This window comes from Thermobia domestica, chromosome 11 (genome assembly GCF_964235325.1).
Source record: "Thermobia domestica chromosome 11, izTheDome1.hap1.1, whole genome shotgun sequence".
NCBI classification, from domain to species: domain Eukaryota; kingdom Metazoa; phylum Arthropoda; class Insecta; order Zygentoma; family Lepismatidae; genus Thermobia; species Thermobia domestica.
The window spans coordinates 89,186,060-89,210,257 of record NC_137464.1 but is presented as its reverse complement, the minus strand read 5'-3'; the positions used below and the strand labels follow the sequence as shown (position 1 = coordinate 89,210,257).

At 35.9% G+C, this 24,198-nt stretch overlaps 1 protein-coding gene across 5 annotated transcripts in view; it reads right to left on the bottom strand.

Moving 5' to 3' along the window:
- Positions 1 to 24,198, bottom strand: part of LOC145664272 (uncharacterized) — a 92,604-nt gene continuing 68,406 nt past the window's right edge. For all 5 annotated transcript variants that reach the window (XM_081730798.1, XM_081730799.1, XM_081730801.1 and 2 more), the window contains one exon: positions 1 to 6,664. In XM_081730798.1, the coding sequence (XP_081586924.1) occupies positions 6,527 to 6,664 (138 nt within the window). In that variant the 3' untranslated portion in view covers positions 1 to 6,526. The remainder of the gene's footprint in view (positions 6,665 to 24,198) is intronic.

The window sequence follows — 24,198 nt, the reverse complement described above, 5'->3', positions numbered from 1 at the left end:
TCATTTTCTAATGTATTACAATAAGAAAAAGAGTCAAACTTAGCATTCACATTACCCAAAGAAGTGGGAATACAACACTTCTATACTATTTATTTGTTTTAGAAAAGCCTACTACTTGGTTAAGAGTGAATCATTGTACATTCTTACCTAATTTGGTACACAAAACAGCCAATTAGTTAAAAAAAAGATGTGTTTAAATGAAACCAAAAGTAAAATCCAAGTAGGAAAATACTTGTCCCCGCCTTTCATGTAGAGAATGGCCTGAAATAAGGAGATAAATTGTGGCCATTATTATTGTTCAGTTTTCTTCTGGGATACGCTATAAAGAAAATTTAAGACAGCAACCAGGGCCTAGAACTGAATGACACTCACCAGGCTATGGCTTATACTGATGATTCAGTCTGACAGGAGATGATATGAGAACAATGGACAGAAATCCAAAAGTTTTATTAAACGACTGGGACATTGGTTTCGAAGTTATTCCAGCAAGAACTAATACATGGAAATTCACCGTAACCATAATACTGCAAATGACGGAATGTTAAAATATCTAGTAATACTTTCGACGAAGTGGACACTTTTGAATATCTAGGTTTAACATTAACAGACCAAAATCAGGCTGAAAGCAAGGTTTTCTGTTGTTATTCAATAGAAACTCTTTTATGTTCGCGAATTGTCAAAGAACTTGAAGCTTAAAATAAATAAAATGATAATTCTGTTGTGCTGTATGATTGTTGAAACTAGTCGATTACTTTGAGGAAAGAATGCACACTAAACGTATTTGAAAATAAATCCTGAGGCGAATTTTCGGGCCGAAGAGAAACTAGAATGGAGAATGGCGGAAACTTCATAACGAAGAACTGCATAATTTATACCGTTTACCTAACTTGTTAGGGTCATCATTACGTTTAAGCTCAGGTGGGTAGGTCATGTAGCCAGAATGGAAGAAACTAGGAATGCTTTCAAAATTTTAAATGAAAAGAAACCGAGAAAGATTTTGGGAAGACCTAAGCGCAGATAGCAGGACAATATTAAGATAAATCCTGCAGAAGTAGGAATACAAAGTACAAAGTAGATCCAGTTTCCTAAGGACAAAAGTCCATGGGGAGCTTTTGTGAATGTAGTATAGAACCTTCGAGTGTCATAGGCCATAGAGTGAGTTAGTTATCCAAAATAACACTTTCACGTCTAGAAGCTACAGTACTTTGAATATTGTGAATAGTAAGTTCGAAAGATTTTCAATATACGCGGGCTGATGGAAAAGTCTGCAAACTACTAGTGTCGCTAGTGTCTCACTATTATAAAATTCGAAAGAATAGACCTTTCTATATTTAAATTCTCTTGATTTGTTTAAGCCATATTCGTTTATTTTTCACATAGTTTGAAGAAGTAGTTTTGTGTGATAAATGGAAATTTTTTGTGAACTCTTTCGGGGCAATGATTTATCATGATTTCAAATGTAGTTTAACACCAAAACAATGCATTGAGCTATATAATTGGCTCTTGCGAATGAAGCACAATCCAATAGGACTGTGTTCAATTCCAACCTGGTCGTATATTTCTCAAGGTCATCCATCCATGTTTCCTGTCGCCTGTAATGTATGATGATGTGTGTGTAAAATAACTGAGAGAGATTAACATGTGACATATCATGAGATTCAGGCATCCAAGAAAGCAATACGTATGATTTTGCATTGTCATATGAACGTATAAAAACTTTCAAGCCATTGGATTCCGCCCAACTTGACCGAAGCTCAAAAACAGGCTCGTGTACAATTGGTGTAAGGAAATGCGGAAAAAATTCAACAGAGGTAAGGCCAAATTTGGTGTAGTGCACCGCTACAGGGGATGAAACTTGGATATATTCATACGAACGCGAAACAAACAGCAATCCACTGTTTGGGCGTTTCAAAGTGAGCCGAAACCAACAAAAGTTGTTCGTTCGAAGAGTGCTGCCAATCAAATGATTGCTTGTTTCTTCAATTATACCGTACACGTGGCAACCGTAGCTTTATAAGATTGAAGTACTGTAAATGTTGAGTGGTATTCTGACAGGTCATTAATGAATTGCGTACAACAAACCCAAATTGCTGCATCATTCTTCACCACCAGAATGCTAATTTCTACTCAACACACCAAACTCGAATTAGTGAATCACTGTCCGTATTCACTTGATACAACATCTAATGACTTCTTTTTGTTTCCACAAATGAAAAATAAGATGCATGGTGAACGATTTATGTTGTTTCAAGCAGCTATTAAGACAATCCGAACAGCGCTTTCTGACGTATTTCTTCAAACTGTTGTGAACAATAAACGAATAAGCTTCAACAAACAAAGATAATTTAAACATAGAAAGTGTAGTCTTCCGAGTTTTATAATAGCAGAACACTAGTGCGACTGGTAGAAGTAGTTTGCACAAACTTGGCGAGCAGCCCTCGTATTGTGGAACCATTCTTGTGTTCAATCAAAAACAACATATTACAAGTAATTTGAAGTCTAGTACAATACTTGTTAAAATCAGTCAACATTACAATTAGTTAAAAAGAAAAATAACAAAATACACATACTGTGAGCTATTCGAAGAAAGAAAGAAAAAGGATCAAATGATAAGGGCAAAGGTAAACATTTTTCCACAAACTTACACAAATAGACTTTCAGATTGAATATAAAACATATTACATTAAGAAGCATAATTGCACTTTGTTCTCAGATACTACATTCCATGTCGACTTTCTTTACGTATTTACAAGAAATGCTGAACAAACAAACTAAAAAACAAAACAAAACAAAAAAATCATCAAGTGTAATAAGCCAACAGCATATTTAACTATTTTATGCAATTCATTGTATTTTGTGGTGTCAGTTACACGGGCTATCAGATACGTTTTCCGTAACATTAATTTAGCGGTGAATGAATTAATGTACCAAAAAATGTAGAAACAACAATTTACTATATTCTGTTCTTTCTACCTTCGCGAACCGCTCAAGTAATTGGCTTCTGTTTAATACATGAAAGAGTATTAAAATTCTCTAACAACTTTTGCAAAACTTTTTTTTTTTTTTTTTTTTTTTTTAAATTATTGATTTTCGCAATAATTCGAAAGACCTGAAGGCTTCATTTAATTCTTACATTTTTCCCCTGCGAAAAATAATAGCAAATATTCTAACAATGACACAAACAGAAAATAAGACAAGAAAAACTACATGTACAGAATTAATAGAAAATGCAGATTAAATGAACATTAACGTTTGCAAATAATTGTTGTCAGCAACACAAATTCTGCGTTTAAAAAAATCCACAAATTAACGACTACTCTATAAACCAATTTATACTTTATTCCGCAGTTATTTAATAAGAAAGATTTAAGAAAATGAATGACTTCTGTTATAGTTATTTTTGAAGATTTCTTGCAGTTTAAGAGAAACCATAAAAACAGGATTTGCATTGAAGCTAATCGATTTTGACTCAAAAGTCACGTTCAGCATGACATATTAACTTAAAGTGAGTTAGAAGTTTGCAAGGATGTACTAGAGGTAGAAGAGAAACTTTCGAGTGATGTTGAAATGCCATAATATATATGTAATAAAAAGTTCCCTATGGTGATAAAGGCATTTGACTACTTCTACCTGTGTTTCTATTATTATTTTAAGCTGGTACCGTAACGATAAGCATGGGATCTGTAATTCACTTCCTCAGAAAATGTTTTCACAACCATATAGAAATTACAGACCTACTATAAATGCGTACGCAACACGTACATGTGTGTAAAGTTATGTGGTTCACGATACTTTGGAAGCAAACGAGCATACTTAACACTCCTTGTACATACATAGGTTCTTAAGTTACCCTTGAAATATACCTTGCAACTTCAGCTCCATTACAAAGGATACATTAACAGCGTAAGAAATGAGCACGAAAAATACATTAATTGCATAACAAATGAGCAATGAAATACCTTTAAAAAGTTAGGATATATATTACATATATATAATGCATTATATTTTGCATATACTAAAAATGTTACCATAGTAAGTGTGGAACATATGCTCAAGTATCCTTAAGTAAAGACACATTTAAGTCAATTACATCATGAAAAAGGAATATATTAATTTTCACATATTCCTCTTCTTCTTTATTATCTTCATTCGACTTACTATTATATGAGATACAATTTGCTTTTAAAATATATTGCTTTGATTAGTCTTTTAAATCTAACACAGAAATATAACTTTTCATTTCAATATTTAACTCTGTATTAGATAGATATATTTTTTCTAATCTAATTTAACAAATTTTTATATTAATAAACATATTTCTTCGATGCTGAGCAACAATTGTGAAATATAATAGAATGTATATAATCATTACCTTTTTAGAATGATTAATCAAGTTTAATAACTTGTTCTCTAAGATTTTTTGCTACTATTCCTTATTAAAATTGTGCATAACGCTTACCGAAGCTTCCTTTGGGACACATTTACTAGTAAATTTCCTAGTACAAAAATAGTGACTACAGTTCTTCATAAGAATCGAAATAGATTCATAATTATGACTATACCAATATAACAAAAGTACGTGAGGTACTTGCATCCAACCACCACAAAAATCAATAAAAATACTTCGTAACAACTTCAAAGAATCTGAAAGATCCGTATAATTACGGAAAGAAGAATGTTTGGAAGTATTAGAATTCATCTTTCCAGTACTTTATGTAAGTAATATTTAATTTTAATATGATCTATTGTCTTTTGTCTTTTCGTTTGATACCATACTATGCACGAGCACTATATATTTATGTGCATTATTATTTACGAATGTAGAAGAGAATAATCTTTATTGTGTAAAATACATTATAATTCTTAAGTTCTATTAGTTCCACTTACTTCTTACGAAACGTAAAAAGATTATTTACCAATAATCACGTAGAATGCGAAGATAATCTACCATATTTCCTTCACTTTAAAAGGAGGAGGCAACTTTTCAACTTCTCGAAGACGTTCGTAAAGTTTAACATTTTCTTACCTTTTTAACATTTATAGAAACCAGGATCATTTCTAATCTGGAATTTCCATCAAGTTTCTATGTTGGCTAAAAAACGGCAGACAATCGAATATGACTTCTGAACTTTCAGTAGCAACATTAAGTATAATTAATTCTGTACTATATATTTGATGGTATCGGGTCACAATTTATTGGAATATGACATATTAGCGGATTAAGTTATATAATAATATTATACTCATTTACGTTGCCACGGCGAATGAAACTATGTCTTCACACGGAGTCAACCATGTTTTTAAAAATAAATAAATAAATAAAAAAAAAATGGAATCGAGGTTTCAGTGACAGCCATTGCTATCAACTTACAAAAAATATCCAACCTGTCTTTCAAAACTGTATTCACTCGCTCTTTTACGCAACCATTTTATTTATTTATTTATTTATAATTTTGCGTGGAAAGCTTCAGGCAATTAAAGAATATCTTCTAGGTATAGTTAAAAATAATTTTGAAAGAGAAGTACGTGTTCCAGTTGTACGATGAGTAACTCACTAGAAGCTCAATTGAGAACCTATTTCAAACACTGCTAAATTCTCATGAAGACTTTTACTATATATCGATGTTCTTTACCTTTTCATTACTTATCGGCAATTCGTTACAATTTCTGGGCATTTCGTCTTATATAAGATCTTGTCCAATCTTACTCATGTACCTGGATTCCCTTTCATGGACGTGATTGGCAGGCTTCTGAGATAGCAATTAAAGAGGATTACATACGTCAAACGAAGCACTAACATCTGTTTAGCTTTCTTTGGATTTAAGCATGCTAAATACACTTTATTTCTCTTAATGGCATCATATATATATATCTTTCATACTTTAATGATCCTGCATGAATACCTATGTAAAAGTCAGAAAGCTACAGGAACATTATACTGAATGTTGAAACACTCACATTAGCATTCAAAGCTCAATTATACAATCTATGATATGCCCAATACACAATTGGTACGTTACTTATCTTCAAATATATGCGTTTCTATTACCGATAATTGTTGCTTTCTGCTTTGACTTTTTAATATTCACATGTATGTCCCTACACAAAATGCTTTACTATTTCTGTCGTTTATGTTCATAATATTTTTCGTCTTGTCTCAATTATTGTATTATAAATTCATTATGCTTTCTCATCTTTCCGCTGGTAGATTTCAAGTCGCCACTAAATGACTTAAAAACAATGCAGTGTCGAATGTATTCGGTGACATGATATCTTCCAGCACAGAAGGGAGAAAATCTAATGATTTTAAATGCGTTTTTTGCTTCCCAATTCCACTACATCATGTTATACTTTACAAGCTTGCTGCACTATACGCCACATTTAGATAATTACCAACACCACGCATACAAGGTAGTAGGTTGCTAAGTACAAAATATTGCTTTTCAATATTCAGATACTATGATACATTTCATACGTCCATGCAACACTGACAAATCCCTTGCGCTGATGTTTATTTCAGTCTGGATCAACTATACCTCCAACATACAGATTTCCCAAGGCTAGGTGCAGATGCTGGCCTTTCAGGTACATCCCATCTTCTTCTTCCTCTTGAGAATTGATCCTGATACTCTGTCATCCATATGGCACTATGATTAATTGGTCTCTGAAAATATAAAAAGGAATATAAAGGTGAACACTAAACAAATATTGCTTTTACCAAAATGACAAAATACTTTTTTCTTTTAAATGAAACTAAGGTGAAATAAAAGTCAATAGTATAAATTATGAACTTATAAAGATGTTCCTAACTAACTTCATAACTATGTATCAAAAATTGTCATCAAAGAGTCCCAACACAGGAACTGCATTACTGCAAAAGAATAGTCGACAAAAATTGTGGACATACACAGCACAATTTACAATATCATTAACCTGGATAAAGTCAAGTTTAAACTATGTGTAGACTAGGTAACTTTATTTTTAACTCCCTATGCAACACCAAGATCATAAGAGCGGAATTAGCTATTAAAATGGGATTCGAAGCTTAAACCGGTTTGTTTCAATGACAATCTCAATTCAATATGATCAAAGACAGTTCTTAATTCCTTTATATATATATATATATAGTCTATGTTCACGCATAACTTCGACTATATGTACTGATTTTGTTCATTTACTTTTTGTGTTTGAAAGAGTACGCTTTAGTAGTGGTTTCATACAAATTTCATTAGGATCTGATGGTAGTCTTCGGAGCTAGATAACGAAACTCTTCAGCGTATAACAGTATTAATATCGTAATTAACCGACTTCATTGAGTAGAGGTTCACGCATAACTTCAACATACATGCATGGATTTTGATTATTCTTTTTTAGTTTCAACGAGTATACTTTCCTGCAGGTTCCATATACATTTTATCTGAATCTGATAAGCGTCTTTGGTGGACAATATCGTATCTGTGGGGTTTTCTCAAGGTACCTCCGCCCCTTCCACATTCTCATTCTACCAATTCTTCCAGCATCATTCACTTGCCTTAATCATCATCTCCCTTTGCCTAAAGGGTATAATCGTGGACGTTACAATGAACTTGTTAAAAAATGAGCGTTGGAGTTAAATTATGAAACTCCTCAACAGCTAGTGTTAATACTGTGTGTATGTTCACACATAATTCTGTAAAACGTACACCAATTTAAATCCATGTATATATTTGGTCACCTATGTTTCGTACGCCGACCCATTAACCCTAAGAACACCAGAGAAGGAAGGGGGGGGGGGGCTCGGAGGCCCACAAATTATTTTTGTTACATTTTGTAACATTTCTAATTGCATAAAAAATTTGAAAAAATCGATATTGTCAAGCTTGACCCCATTCATCATAAAACGTACTTGCTTACTTTTTAGTGCTTTGTTTTTCTATTTATAAATAAAGAAAGTGCTGTGGACCTCAGGGCCCTCCTCCCCCTTGGTAGTACTAAGGGGGTGTTCATCGTATACGCTGTTAAATTCCAGTGTTTTGGCTAGTTATTTTATTTTCCTTTGAAACAATTTTAGTATAAACATGCAGGGGCACTCTGAGCTATTATTCTGGTGCAGTGTTGCCAACTGCACAGTATAAAAATTAAGTATATACATTTTTCTGCTTATTTTTTGCTACCTAAATATTTTATTTTCTATTAGTTTATTCCTTCAAACCTGCTAATACCTAAATATGTCACTTTATATTATAATCACTCACTCACTCTCTCTCTCTCTCTCACACACACACACACATATATATATATATATATATAGTCATAAACTTGTTGGTGCATTATTTTTGGTGTACCCGGCTCAGACAATTTAATCCTTTTTATTTTAAAAGTCTGCTACCTTTAAAAAAAAAAATAGCGTAAATAATCGTTGTACGTTCTCGCAACGGATGTATATCAGCAACGAGCAGACGAAGCAGCCAGTGGCTTTGGCAATCAACTGCGGCCAATCACAATCGTACTTGTTCTTGCGTCACTATGGTAGGTGGGACTCATGTGAGCAGCGAGAACAAGGAGAAAACGCGAAAGGTAGCCTTCATTCGGCGCCAAGGAAGTTAATAGGAAGAGATTCATCTTCTCATCGCTGCTGAAACAACTCACATAAAATATAATACTGAACCCATCCCTTTGTATCTGCATAATTTAAAAACATCAACATTTTTTGTTGTTATAATATTGCCTTTTACTTGTAAAGACATGTAAGTATAGCGTTAATATTAAATATAATCTCCAATTTGTGCGTATCATTAGCGTTATTCTGATCCGAGAATTGCTGCCTCATGTTCGTTCGCTTTGTTGTGCATGGTACAGAATATGTATTAATGCTAGCAAACTAGTAAGTTGTAAGTTGTTTTTCAGATTAAATAATGCTAAAATTTTGTCCTATTCGTAAGTTTAAAGTTGTTATTTGAATTTTCGCCTATGTGTAGTTAGTGGTGAAAGAAGCTATTCTTTTGTAATAACTTGTTTCGTCGTTAATGCTCGGGTGAAAAGTTCGATTAATGTCTATGTACTGTAATGTTTGCTGTACTTGGATTACCATCCTATGGATAAACATCAGAAAAATGGTGCTGAAACCCGGGATATGTGTGGAATCAGTAACCTTTTTCTTTTTTTGTAAATTCTCAGTTTGTGTGTTAATTGGTATAGGCCTATGTATTCTAAACGATTCAAACTTGCTGCGTAATATCTGCCGCCATCTTGACGTGTTGTGAGGTGCATGAAAATTTCGTGGCGATATCCAGATCCATCACCGTCATCCTAAGTTTAAGAAACCTAAAAGTCCTTTCTAAATTTAGAAAATTATTATTATTTTATAATTAGCATCTTTAGATTTTTCGAAGAATTAGTTAGATTGTTTGTGTTAGCAAATTTGTGTATTTGTGTCGTCATGGCTGAAAGCGATCTTAAGACGGCCATTCTCGCGATGCTGCGGGAACTGACTGCTTCAATTAATGAAGTTAACGAAAATTAGAATAAATTGAGTGAAAATCAGAAGTTGAAAAGTGATCTTAAAGACGACTTTAAAGAATTACGTAGTGAGTGCCGCGAAAATATTTCCCAATGCAAAGAAAGCCTAAGTAACGAAATTAACAAGGTGAATAATGTAATGCAAAGTGAAATTAATAACTTGAGTGAGTGTATTTCAGCAATGCGTCAGGAATTAACGGAACAAATCAAGGCAGTGGAGTCGAAATGTTTCAATACAAGTGCGTAGAAGCGTCCGAGAATTAGCCGAAGCGATACAGGATGTACGGGACACAGTTGAAGAAAGCACGCCCCAAGTGAATGACCAACATTGGCAACTGAACGAGTGTCACAACAAAGTGAGTGATTACGAAAAGAGATTGCGCCTGGTTGAAAGTTTGGATAACTTCCGCGAAAGCAGATTACAAAAGTGCGAAATAAGGCAAAGTGAATCAAACGCAGCAGTACAAGAGTGCATCCAAGTGTGTAATGAACAAAGAAAGTTGTCACCAGTGTTACGAAACTTGTTTGCGTGGTAGTGAGTTAGGTGAACAGGTCAAACAAGATATTAATACAGGGTGTGATTGAAAAGTACCGGAACTTTTCCCACCGCGCGGCTCCCTGGCGTTCGAAAAAATGTGAGGGGTGGGGGAAAATGTGCGCGGGACCTTCCTCTTTCAAGCGGAACTTGGCCCAGTGCGCTGCGAGCAGCGGTTAAGAAAGCATCGCTGTCCGCGCGAACGTCGTTTTGGTCGTCGGTCATGTTTTTTGAGCGCTGAAAATGGAGTCAAAGATTGACCAACGCTACGCCATCAAGTTCACCGAGGGGTCGTACTCGTAGCACCATGTTTCATCACCACTGATCACACTAGTAACTCTTCGTCGGCTTCCACACAATCCAGCACTTCACGACTCATTTTCACTCGCAATTCTTTTTGCTCCTCGGTCAACACCTTGGGGACCAGTTTGGCGCACACCTTCCGCATATTCAATTCTTCAGTCACAATTTTTTGCACTGCATAGTATGTCAAATTAAGTTCTTCGCTGATCTCCAGGAGGGTTGTCCGACGGTCCAGGTTCAGGTATTCGCGAACTCGGTCGATGTTTTCATCGGTTTTCGACATCGACGGCCTCCCAGAGCGTCGTTCGTCATCGGCGTCCTCCCGGCCTTCCCTGAAGGCCTTGTGCCACTCAAAGATCCGAGTACGGGACATCACATCTTCCCCAAAGGCTTCCTTGAGCAGGTCCTGGGTCTCGGTGAACGTCTTTTTTAGTTTGACACAAAACTTGTTGGCGTAGAGTTGGTCAATCTTTGACTCCACTTTCGGCGCTCAAAAAACGTGACCGACGACCAAAACGACGTTTGCGCGGACAGCGATGCTTTCTCAACCGCTGCTCGCAGCGCACTGGGCCAAGTTCCGCTTGAAAGACGAAAGTCCCGCGCATATTTTCCCCCACCCCTCACATTTTTCGAACGCCAGGGAGCCGCGCGGCGGGAAAAGTTCCGGTACTTTTCAATCACACCCTGTAGACTAACAGAACGAGTGTATCGCATAGAATTAGTAAATAAGCGCCATGATACTGAAAGTGGTATATCACAAAGAAATAACGGCTCTGTGCGCACTGTGAAGCGTGAGGAAATCTAGTAGTGAGTCTCAAACGGCGTCCGATACGGAAGTGGAAAGTGATGTAATACGGAAGACGGTGTCAAGAATTAAAACTAAAAAGGAAAGCCCGTATAGTAAGCGCGCAAGAAACAGTGAAGTTAGTGCAAGGCGTTGTTCGTTGCGATTAGCGGACATTAAGCAACTATACATTTTTAGGTGAAATGAAGAAAAAGTGCAGGTGCATTTTTAGAAAATTTTGGTAGAGAAACGTCATTCGCGGGAGTGCCACAGAGTGAATATTTAAAAATTATGCCGCTCATTCTTAAGGATAGTGCCTTGAAGTGGTATGATCTGCACGGTAAGAAGTGCCAAACATTCCAAGAATTTGTGATAGAGTTTCAAAATGCATTTGAAAGTCCTTTGGTGAAAGTTACGCGCCTGCGAAATTTACGTTCTATTTCGTTCGATCCAAAGCATTACAGTAGTGTTGTTGACTTTGTGACTCAGCGTTTTAGCCAAATTCAAGCTTTGGAAGAATATGAAAACCCAACCATTACGCTGTCACACATCATCACTCTCCTGCCCAAGTGGTACCAATTAGCTATGATGGGTTCCATGCCGGATAACACTAATCAGTTTCTTGCGAGTGTGCAGTCTATTGAAAGATTGTCAGGTATAACGAATATGTACGACAATCAGCGTAATAAGCCGAAACCGCAAAGTGGTGCAAGTGCTAATGTAAATAATGTGGAAGCAGAAACGAATAGTGACACGAACAGTGATCAGAATTCGCGTCCGAATTTCAAACCAGGCTGGAAAAAGAAATTCTATAAACGTGGACGACATGGTAATATTAATAGAAATAATAATGCGAATGGGAGAATTGTTCACAAGGCAATACGCAAGAAAACGAAAATAGAAGTGAACCGCAGGGTGCAAGAACACAAGAAAACCAAACTAGTACACAAAATCCTCCGAGCACTTCGAATCAGAACGGCAATTGGTTTCCTACGTTTAACAGAGGGCCTAATGTGAACAATGCTAAAAATCAACAATGACAGTTTACGTACCAACGAGGTGGATTTTATCCACGGAGCGCTATGCCTTTAAACTAGAAGCGCCCTCCCACTTGATTCGGTAGTGTAAACAGATTACTTTTCCACACATGTGCAACGAAGAAGATATGAAATCGGATGATGACATAGATAATATTAATGAAGAGGAAGTAATTACATGTGAATTAGGTCGTAATACTATGAGAGTGAAAATTTTGTTAAACGAATAATCCAAAATTTGTTTATTAGATAGTGGATCCGAATTGTGCTTGTTACGGTATAACATTTTTCGAGAAGTAACTAAATGTGTAACGAATGAGCATTTACAAAAGGAAGAGCATATTGTTTTGTGTGATTTTCTTGGAAGAAAGAAGAATGTGAAAGGAAAGGTTATCTTACCGGTACGAATTGAAAATGTTGAGGTGTCAATTGAATTTCTCGTACTTCCAGAGTTGCACGAAGACGTTATACTTGGGGCGAATTTCCTTGAGAAATTAAACAGCGTCATAAATTTTAAGCGAAGTAACTTGCGTGTTGAATTTCAAGTAGTTAGTGGTGAAGTGCCGTTAATACAGATAAATAGTGAAAGTGTAACTGTAGCTAATGTTAGCGAATTTACGTATTAGGTAGCCCCTACTGTTGTCCGAAATAAAGGATCCTAATGAGTTTTACGCGAAAATAGTGAATGTGTTTCGCAGTGGGCGCGCCGAAACTGTAAAAGAAAATGAAGCTAGTGACCAAATGGAGGACTTTCCACCAGATTTATACTTTACCGTAGATGAAATAAGGGATGCAGTTACAGGCGCTACGCTGTTTAACGAGAAGGAGAAAGAAGAATTATTTCAGTTGCTATTGAAGCACAGAAGGGTGTTCGCTCGTTTTCCTGGCTTATGTAATAAATTTCAGTACCGATTAGAAGTAAATACAAGTGAACCTATTGTCACTCGTCCTTACGATATTCCGCACAAATACACGGAGTGCGTGAAGAAATCCGCAAATTGTTAAAGTGGGGTGTGATTTGACCTAGTTCATCGTGTCATGTGTTACCGTTGCACGTAGTGTTAAAGAGTGGAGCACTGAGAATAGTAACAGACTATAGAGATTTGAATGTGCACATTAAGAATCTAGCTCTTCGTGTAGAAACGTTATCCGACCTCTTTGCTAAATTTAATGGAAAACATGTACTAGGAACTCTTGATTTTACCAGTTCGTATCAACAGTGTGGTATTACGGAAGACTCCATTCAATATTTAGCTTTCTTGTTTGAAGGAACGTTATATGAATACACACGTATGTTTTCGGCGTGAAAAACGGATCATCTGTATTGCAATTGTGCCTGAATAAAGTGTTCCCATTGCCATTACAAGAGAAATTATTCAGGTATATGGATGACGTAGCGCTTGCTTGTAAAACAGTCCCTGAATTCTTACAGCAGTTAGATGAAGTGCTTAGTTTGTTGAGTGATGCGAATATGACGTTAAATCTAGCGAAGTGCATTTTTGGTGTAAAAGAAATTAACTATTTAGGCTACTACGTATCCTCGGAAGGTATACGAAAGGATCCGAAATCAGCTGAAGCAATCGAGAAGTTACCAGTGCCGAAAAACTTAAAGATGTTACGTTCATTTCTTGGTACAGTTCAGTGGTATTCAGGAACGATTAAAGGTCATGCCGTTATCGCTCAACCTCTTAATGAGCTTTTCAAGAAAGAAAAGAAATGGAAGTGGAAAGAAGAACATCAAAAGGCATTTGAGTTATTAAAGGCGGAATTAGTGAAAGATGTGAAATTACACCATCCTCAGTTCGATAAGCCCTTCTACCTCGAAAGTGATGCAAGCAAACTTGCGTTGGCTTGGGTGTGTTACCAAATTATAGATGGAGAAAAATGTGTATAAGAATATGCGAGCCGTACCCTTAACAAACACGAACGAAACTATGCCATTATTGAACTTGAGTGTCTTGCGTTCGTGTGGTCTATTCGTAAGTGGCATGTTTGGTTGAAAGGATCAAAAATATACATACGAATTGATCATAAAGGTTTGGTACAGTTAAGGCGCATGCGTAATTGGAATGCTAGACTTACGAGGTGGTACCTTGAACTCCAAGCTTATGATTACGAAATCGAATTCATCAATGGCAAATCTAACACGTTAAGTGATTGTTTATCTCGTATGTTACCAAATAAGGAAGATTTAATGGTGAGCGTGAATCCCATATAGGCCGTTCAATCAGAAGTGTTCGACTTAGATCCGTCTACAATTGCAAAATTACAGTGGGAATGTGACGAATGCCGTCCTATTATTAGTTACCTACAAGGAAACGTAAGTGAAGGTAGTGCAAATAAAAATTCTTTCCGTAGTAGTGCGAGAAATTGGAAACAAAACTACACTTTGGAAAATGGTATTTTAATGGTGAGAGGTTTTCATTTCCCAGACAGATTGAAATTGTGCGTACCTCCTTGTTTAGTGAAAAATATAATTGGCTACCATGATCATTACGGTCACTTTGGATTCATGAAAGTGTTTAATATTATTTCACGTATGTTTTATTGGAAAACCATGCGTAGTGATATCAAGTCGAACATTCTCGATTGCGAAGTCTGCATGAGTACAAAGGCCGATCATCACCCTGTGAATTGTCTAATGCAATTTGTGCCAGCAAGAAATGTTCATTATTTAGTCTCAGCAGATTTAGTGGGCCCTCTTCCCCGAGGTAAACATGGTGAAACTTACCTGTTAACAATGTGTGACGTGTACTCCCGTTACTTAGTGGCATATCCGCTTCGTCGTGCAACAAGTGCAAGTGTAGCGAAATGTCTGAGTCATACATGCTTCATCTCGGTATTTTCATGAACATCTTGGTAGATAATGGACCACAGTTTATCGGAAAAGAATATGTACAAGCCATGGAAGCGTACAATATCAAGATACATTATACTACGCCTTACCACGCTCAAGGAAATGTTATCGAAAGATTTCATGCTGACTTAGAAAGAATTTTGCGTGTGTTGTGTCGCGATTCTCAGTCGTCATGGCCAGAATATATTGTGCAAGTTTGGTTGTTGTTGAATTATACTATTAGTGCCAGTTTGGGAATAGCGCCAGCAGAGTTACATCTTAACTCCGTCAGACCAGAAGAGTTTACATTATCACATATTGGTACTGTGCAGAACAACGAAGTGACTGACGCAAAAAAAAAAAAAAAAAAAAAAAAGTATAGATTGGAACGGAAAATTGATCATGGCAGATTTACGACGAAACAAAATTATTCAGCAACGAAATGAAAGATTAAATGTTTCTCAAAGAGCGAGAAGAACTTTGTGCGAAGGTGATTCAGTTTTTTACGTCAGTATAACATTAGTAGCCTAGTGGACAAACGCATAGCTAAACTGTGTGAAGTGTATCGTGGTCCGTACTTATTGTGGAAAAATATTGGTGAAAATGTATTTGAAGTGGTAGATCCACAAAGTGGTAAGTACATTGGATTTCAGAATGTTTCAAGAATGAAGTTGTGGAGACCGACACCAACCACTAGGAAGAAATGGCTTGAACTTCTGAAGAAGCATGTGAACGAAGAACAGTTCAGTGACAATTTAGAGAGAGCTGAAAAGGAAGCAAACGGAGATTGCATGGTTCACGAAGAAGAAGAAGAAAGCAAAGATGATCAATTGTGCAGTGTGAACATTGAAAATCAAGAAGTAAAAGTGCATTTTAGCTTTATCGACGAAAGTGTTCTGAAGTATGTGCGACATGTTTATTTAGATGAGCGAAAATTGTTTAGTCTATTAGAGAGATACTACAAGTAGTGCTTTAAAGAAGTGAGATCGAATTGAAAGAGATATATTAGAAGTTATTCGAGTATGTACACATTTTATTAGAGTATTCCTTTTGTTGTTAGAGGGACAACATTAAAAGTTTTACCTTGAAAACCTACGACCACGTTTCGCAATCATTTTTCATGTGCAATCATTTTTTTTTTTTTTTTAATCTTCTATAAAACTCTATGGGGTTTCCCTAGCGTAACTTCTTTTTGTTAACCACATCTCTTGTGTCTTCGTGGTCGTACTTATAGTGAGTAGGTTTATTTGATTTTTGGGGCTGACCCTTCTTCATATAGTCGTCAGACAATCCCTAAGATGGATACAGGTTGGCATCTGTAGACATCTGACATTGCCTCAATATAAGACTCCATCATCCGAGTTTATATTGGTTTATTTCCATCTTCATATTAATATCCATATAATAGTCATCATCAAGATTACATATGTAGGCTTATTATGTTATCTATACATTTTTATTCAGCATCATATCCCATATACGTATATTTTAGTATCAAGTATCAATATATTATGTGCCATGTGTTTATTTGGTGAGGTTGCATGTAGGTGGCGAAAATGAGTCATGTCTATCGTGTTTGATGCGCATGAAGAGAGTATACCAAATGAAGAAATTCTTAATTTCTTTTGTTAATCCATCCCAAGTCAACTTCCTTTTAACCATGGTCACGCTAATTTACCCTTATCATAATAGTTACATGTAACATGTAAAATATATACACCTGCTATACATACATGAAGAATACAACATAAGGAAGAACATACGTAGATTCAAACAGTAAGAAGAACACACATTTTATTCACATTCTAATTAACACGAATGTACGTTCTCGCAACGGATGTATATGAGCAACGAGCAGACGAAGCAGCCAGTGGCCTTGGCAATCAACTGCGGCCAATCACAATCATACTTGTGCGTACGTTACTATGGTAGGTGGGACTCACGTGAGCAGCGAGAACAAGAGTAAAGGCGAGAGGTAGCCTTGATTCGGCGCCAAGGAAGTTAATAGGAAGAGATTCATCTTCTCATCGCTACTGAAACAACTCACATAAAATATAATACTGAACCCATCCGTTTGTATCTGCATAATTTAAAAACATCAACATTTTTTGTTGTTATAATATTACCTTTTACTTGTAAAGACATGTACGTATAGCGTTAATATTAAATATAATCTCCAATTTGTGCGTATCATTAGCGTTATTCTGACCCGAGAATTGCTGCCTCATGTTCGTTCGCTTTGTTGTGCATGGTACGGAATATATATTAATGCTAGTAAATTATCGTTGTAAGTTGTTTTTCAGATTAAATGATGCTGAAATTTTGTCCTATTCGTAAGTTTAAAGTTATTTGAATTTTCGCCTATGTGTAGTTAGCGGTGAAATAAGCTATTCTTTTGTAATAACTTGTTTCGTCGTTAACGCTCGGGTGATAAGTTCGATTAATGTTTATCTACTGTAATGTTTGCTCTATTTGGATTGCCATCCTATGGAGTAAGCATCACTATATATATATATAAAGAGAGATAATAAAGTTTCAATAGTGATGTCAAAGAACTATGCTGCTACACCTCTGGTGTTACCAAGTATTTTTAATCATAGAATCTACAAGCAGCAGCCTCAACACTGACTGAAGTCGCATATTTTATAGGAAATTGTCAGTTCGTTATTCTGTGACTGTATGTGCGAATCTGCAGCCAGGGGCGGATCCAGGACCGACTTCTGGGAGGGGGGGAAAGGTGGATTGTCATACTGCTACTTTTAAGGGCTCCAAACTTTAGGATGGGTTTTATTTATATATATAAAATAAGAAAGTTTTCTTTTGTGGGGGGGGGGGCGATCGCCCCAATCGCCCCCCCTGGATCCGCCCCTGTCTGCAGTAGCATTGAACAATGGCAAATCGTGTTCTTCGCCAAAGTTCAATTCAGGAAGAACTTAAAGAACTTTTAAATGAATCTGACATAGAAGGTAGTGAGCTCGAATATAGCAACGTGGAAATAACCCTGTCACATTTTGATGCAAAAGACAATGATTTGAACATTTTATTTGACAATGCAAATGGAAGAAATGGAAGCACTGGTACATTTCTTGCAATGAATCCCTTGTAATATTCATGATGCTGTAGCGGTGTTAGTTTACAAAACTGAGAGACAAGTCGTAGCTTGTTTACTTACGTTTTACATGTTCATTCCATAGATACAAAAACCTGACGTTGTGCTACTAGAAAAATTTTAACTCATGTTGAGTTGGCAACACTGCTTCTCTGGTAACACTCCCTAGTGTCCAATGAACGTGCTTCACACTGTCTATCTTTTCGCGGAAACAAAATTTGAAAGAATTTCGCCATTCCAATGATAACCGGGATGGAATTATGAAAAGTTAATCCTGAATTCATTGGAATACTGAAGTATACCCCACTCTTTCCCACTTCACTGCACCACCACCAAAATGCTTTTAGAAGCTGCCTTTGTATACATACTACACTGTACTAAGTTGCTATTGATCTGTTTCATAGTTTTTCTACACAGATAAACAAAATAAATAGGTCATAGTTACTGACATTAAAAAATGGTAACTTAAACAATTACACACATATAGTTGCAACACTGTACTTAGAAGCCTAGTAATAATAGATAATAAAAATATATGATGTCTTAGACATCTCAAGTTCATATCAGACACGATAAATTATTTTCCGTGAGAATAATGACCTTTATGCTGTGGGCCTCAAAGCCCCCTCCCCCCTTGGTGTTCCTAGGGTTAATAGAAAGTTAGTGTTTTACCTTTAGTTATCTAACTAAACTATTGGGGTAATGAGTAAGTGGAAATACTAAATAAACTTCAAACAAAATAATCAACTTCCGAAACGCACTAAAAAAGAAAATATTAAAAAAACAATATTGAGCTATCACAATGTTGCGAGCGGTGATTATATTCAATGAGAAAAAGCTAAAAGGCTATTACTCACCGCAAAAATAGTATATGTAAAAAATAACCTAACCTTTTAACCATTTTTTTAACCATCCCTCATGTTTTTTTAATCCTTTTTGAAGTCTACCACAGGCTGTAAGGAAGTAGCATCTTCCGAAAGCGCTACCTGTTGCATGTAGAAGAAAATTCTGCTACATATATTTTGCGGTGAGTAATAGCCTTTCCGCATTTTCTCATTGAATATTAATCTACTTCAACATTAGCACTAAAGGTAGAAAATAACAATAAAACGCTTAAAGTCAGAAAACGTTTCATTACTATTACAGATAAAACATTTTGAAGTCTGTGCCAAGCCAAACAAATTAGTGTCTAGTGTAAAATTAGTTTGGATAGTAATCTTATGAGGAATTAATTTGTTAGGTTTGGCACAGACTTCAAAATTTTTTATAAATAATAGCAATGAAATATTTTCTGATTGTAAGAGCTTTTCTACTTTTGCACTTCTATTATTTTCTGCTTTGTAGCGATTTTGTTGAAGTCGTTAAATAGTTTTCTTAATTGTTAAATAATTCATTTCAATTTTTTATATTTCCTTTATGAAACTACATCGCTTCAAAAATGCTTAAACTATTCAGAAAAAAATTACTTTTAATCTGTCTATAATGAGCTGCCACATGTAAAATTCCCAGGATAAAGGTTTAACCAAGAACATAACTTGTAAAATGGTCCATTTCCTGGGAAAAGATACACTATTAATATTATAACTAATGTCCGGATTTGTATGTAATTACATATTTTTCCCTCCATATGTAGGTTCATCAAATCCTTAAATGATTGTGATTCACACCTGTAGGGTGCTTCAACTCGTTTCATATTACAAATTTTGAGCAATATTACGTATTTCTATAGTTTCTACATTTTTTTTTTTTTTTTTTTTACATAAAACTGTCTTAAAATTTTGTGTTTACTGAAATCTTAATTTAAAATAAAAAAAATAAACTCTTCAACTGTGCAAGGCTTGCATCTAGATTCAATTTTGTCACGTATATCTTTTCGTTTCTTTACCGAAAGAGAAATCTCTCTCTCTCTCTTTTTTTTTTTTTTTTTATTTATCAAACCATGTTTCGCAGAATTTTCGCCGATAGCAAAAGAAATATAAGAAGAAACAGGTAAAAATCCTCCCTCCGGGGTACATTAGCAGCGCCCTTTATTCTAAACTCTGGAGGAAGACAGATCACGTGCCTGACAGGCGACTGGCCAGGAAATTCCTAATATTAAGTCTATTTGATTGTTATCGAAGGTCGGACGGGAAAAAAGATGAAAGCAAATCCTGCAATTCTAGTTAAAACTGTATGCTAGTGTGCTTCTAGGAATTTACTGCAAGAGTTCGTTCCAAAAAGCTGGCGACAATGGCAATATCATAGCAGGTAACCTAAGCTTTCAAAGAATTTCCTTGTTCAACTAAATGACAGGAGGACAGTACTCTAGTATTGCAGTTGCAAAACGCACGTGTTCTGTATTGACCGTCTAAGTTAGAAATGGATCCGGTTGCCTCAACTTCATCCGCGAAATTGCGGTCGTGGGTAACTATCGATGATGCGTTTATTACAGACGGTAAAGTGGTGTTGTGCCAAGCGTGTGATAAAAAAAAAATTGGATGTTCAATGAAATATCAGTTAGAACAACGTACGAAGTGCACTCCATGCAAGAAATAAAAATTTGCGAACTGAAAAAAAAAAAAAAAAAAAAAAAAAAACAAGTACTCTTGACACAAATGCATCAAGATACTTCAGTGAGTGAGTTTTTCAAAGATTTGTGCCAAGCAATGATAGCAGCAAACATTCCTTGGAACAAAGTTTAAGTGTCAAAATACCATGCTTTAATGGAGAAGTACTGCGGGCGTCTAATTCCTAACGAATCCACTCTTCGAAAGTATTATCTCGAAGTTTGTTATAGGGAAGCAATAGATACCATTAGGGCAGAAATAGGTAGTTCATATATTTGGATTTCTGTGGACAAAACAACAGACGTTTTGGGACGTTATGTAGCAAATTTAGTGATTGGAAAGTTAAGTGAAGATGCTCCATCTAAATCCTATCTTATTGCGAGTAAATTGCTGGAACGCGCGAATCATTCCACGATTGCTCGCTTTGTAAACGACGGTCTTAAAGTGTTGTGGCCGGGAGGAGTTCAGGAAGAAAAAAGTCCTTGTTCTCCAGTGCAGCGTACACGTTAAAAGCGGCTAGAGCACTTACAGTTTTTTACCCTCACTTAATTCATTTCACCTGTATGGCCCATGCTCTTCAGCGTGTTGCTGAAGAGGTGGGAGACAACTTTTGCGAAGTAAATCAACTAGTTTCTTCCACGAAAAAAAATGTTTGTTAAGGCGCTACAACGTGTTCAAGTTTACAGAGATCAACTGCCAGACGTACCACTTCCTCCGGAGCCTATGCTAACGCGATGGGGCACTTGGATACAGGCAGTACATTTCTACAATGAACATTTTCAAAAAAATAAGCCTGTTCATTCATTTCCATCGGAGTCTGCTGTGTCGGTTGGCATTGCTCAGAAACTGTTTAATGACTCAAAAGTAGCGTGTTATATCGCATACATATACAGCAATTTTGGTTGGCTACCTACACGCATTAAAAAGCTAGAGACTGTTGGGCAGGCTCTTCCGGAATCCATGGAAATCATAGAGGATGCAAAGAGACTGCTGCAAGATGTGTGTGGAGATGTAGGAGAAAAAGTTCGAAAGAAACTAAATGCAGTGCTGAAAAGAAACCCGGGTTACGACAGCCTATTGGCAGTGTGTGAGATTCTCAGTAGTGAAAGAAGAACCTCCCCCCCCTGAAGATATTTCCCCCAACTACATCCCCCTGTTGAAATACGCTCATGTTACCTCATGTGATGTGGAGAGATCATTCTCTGTATACAAGAATATTTTATCCGATCGCCAACAAAATTTTACTTCTGATCATTTGGAAATGTACCTTGTAACCCATTGTGCAACAACACACAGTTGAAGTGCAGGCACGTCTTTTGTAAGTACTTTATTTCAAATTTTTAAAAGATATAGGACTGCTTTTCCCTGCATGAAATAAATATATATAAAACAATACATTTCGTCTTAAGTTGTTTTTAGTATTTAAATGTGTATATTGCGTAAAATTCATTTCAAGATTGGGCCATGGTGACGGATGCGCATTTAGTGTAAAAGGTTCTACACTTGAAACGGGACCACACCACACCACATGAGATTTCTGACATACAAATGCCGTATGCATTGCTTTTCTCGGGGCTTTCCTGTTTCTCTCTAGCTGATTCACATCTTCCTTCATTCGCGTCTGATTTTTATTATCCTGCAATCAGTCACGTCAGTGACGTATGGCTGTCTCAGCTGTTCAAGCATTTCACTTCATTGGGGGACTTGTATTAAGCAGGATAAAGTGTAGTAGATTTTCCTTTTTATTTTCATAATTCGTTTAAATATTGCATACTCATACGCGTGTTAATTTTACGTTTTCATAAATATGTAACATATGTAATATTGCATATTCTTATATAATATTACATATTTCTTACATTTTTAACCGATTTTTGTTACATATTATGTACGTATTTAGGGGGTTGATATTATATAAAAATCCGGACTCTAATTATAACACAACACTCAACATATAACAATACAGCAAATGTTAAATCTTCCCGGTACAAATATATGGCGGATTTTAGTGCTCTGAAGTTCCTGCGCAACACAAATACAGGACCTTGAAACAAGCATTAGACTGAAATACTTCTCAAACATATAACGGAATGAAGATAAGCCTGCTGCCTTGAGATAGGTTTCGGAGAAGATGAAAAAAATAAAATTAAAAAAAAAAATAAATAAATAAATAAAATAAAAAATTGAAACTTTTCTCACTGTACACCTTACAGTCGTTACAAAGTAAGTTACCATGAGGCAAAATAAGTTCTATCACATACATTTAAATTTGTATTATACAAGAGAAAAGTTGTCTTCTTGAAATCATACCACACAACTTGTAGTGTAAATACTCTATGTGGAACGCCTTTTCTATTCAAGTAAACATAATAATCTCAAAAGTTTACAAAAGATATGATAAATTACTATCAGTATGTCGTTCAAACATTAGTATTTCAGTTTAAACATTCGAATATTAGGCGTCCATTAACAAAATATATTTGCAATTTACATTATTTTAACACTAAAATGTATTTGATATCGAATTTTGTGTAGGAGCATCTATGGAGTTTGAATTATGAGGCAAAATTACAACCTTCACTATACTTTACAATGACTTGCCTAAACACCAAGTTCGAGCGTCCTGCACAAAGCGCAAGAACAAAGGTACGATCACAAGTTCAGTAACACCCGATCACATTATATGGAAGTTTGGTACGAGTTTCAACAGCTGTTCACATTCATCTACCACAAGCAGAAAAATAGAATGAGCAGCAAATGAAAATTACGTTATCACTGATACCATTGAAGTGAAAAATTGTCTTACGACGAAAAAAGATTTGAGCACCAGAGGAGATTGTAAAGATGCATGCTCCAAAGGAAAAGAAAGGAACAAAACTTGAAATTATTAGGAATATTCAACTGAGAAAGAGTAGAAAAATATAGACTACATTGGTATGGACATGTAGAAAGAGGTAGAAAGAATGGTAGAACGCTTATCAAAGAAATTGATAAGACAAAGTATACAAAGAGGAAAGATGAAAAGAAGTTCAAGTCGAAAAATGGTGGAATGAATGAACTCATCGCAAAGGCCCCGTGCACTTCCAGCAGGAAGCTGGAAGATAATTGATTTACCGACTGAAGAGCTTCCTTCATTTTAATATAAGAATGCTAACTTCTACAAATACACGTACTTTCATTCGCCAAAAATTCGTAACGTCTCTTGCGTCGTGACACTCTTGGTCGTCTACTTAATCGTAACTTCTTGAAGTTCTGTGGTGCGTAGATTGGAGAAAGATATAATTGTGGCTGCGGTTTTGTGATAACACTAACTCAGGGACTATGTATTTTAGTAATTAATTTCACACATAGAATCACGAGATCTCATAACAATTTTCCAACATAACATCAAATGGATATGAGAGTTTCGATATTGGAAATCTTCACAAAGAACAGGCATTCAATAGGTCACATTGCATAAATCAATCTGCACCTCATAAAAGGATTACTTGTTGCCTTCTTCAGGTCTCGTTTTTGGAACATGTGGTTGTAGAAATTTTATTGTTCTTCT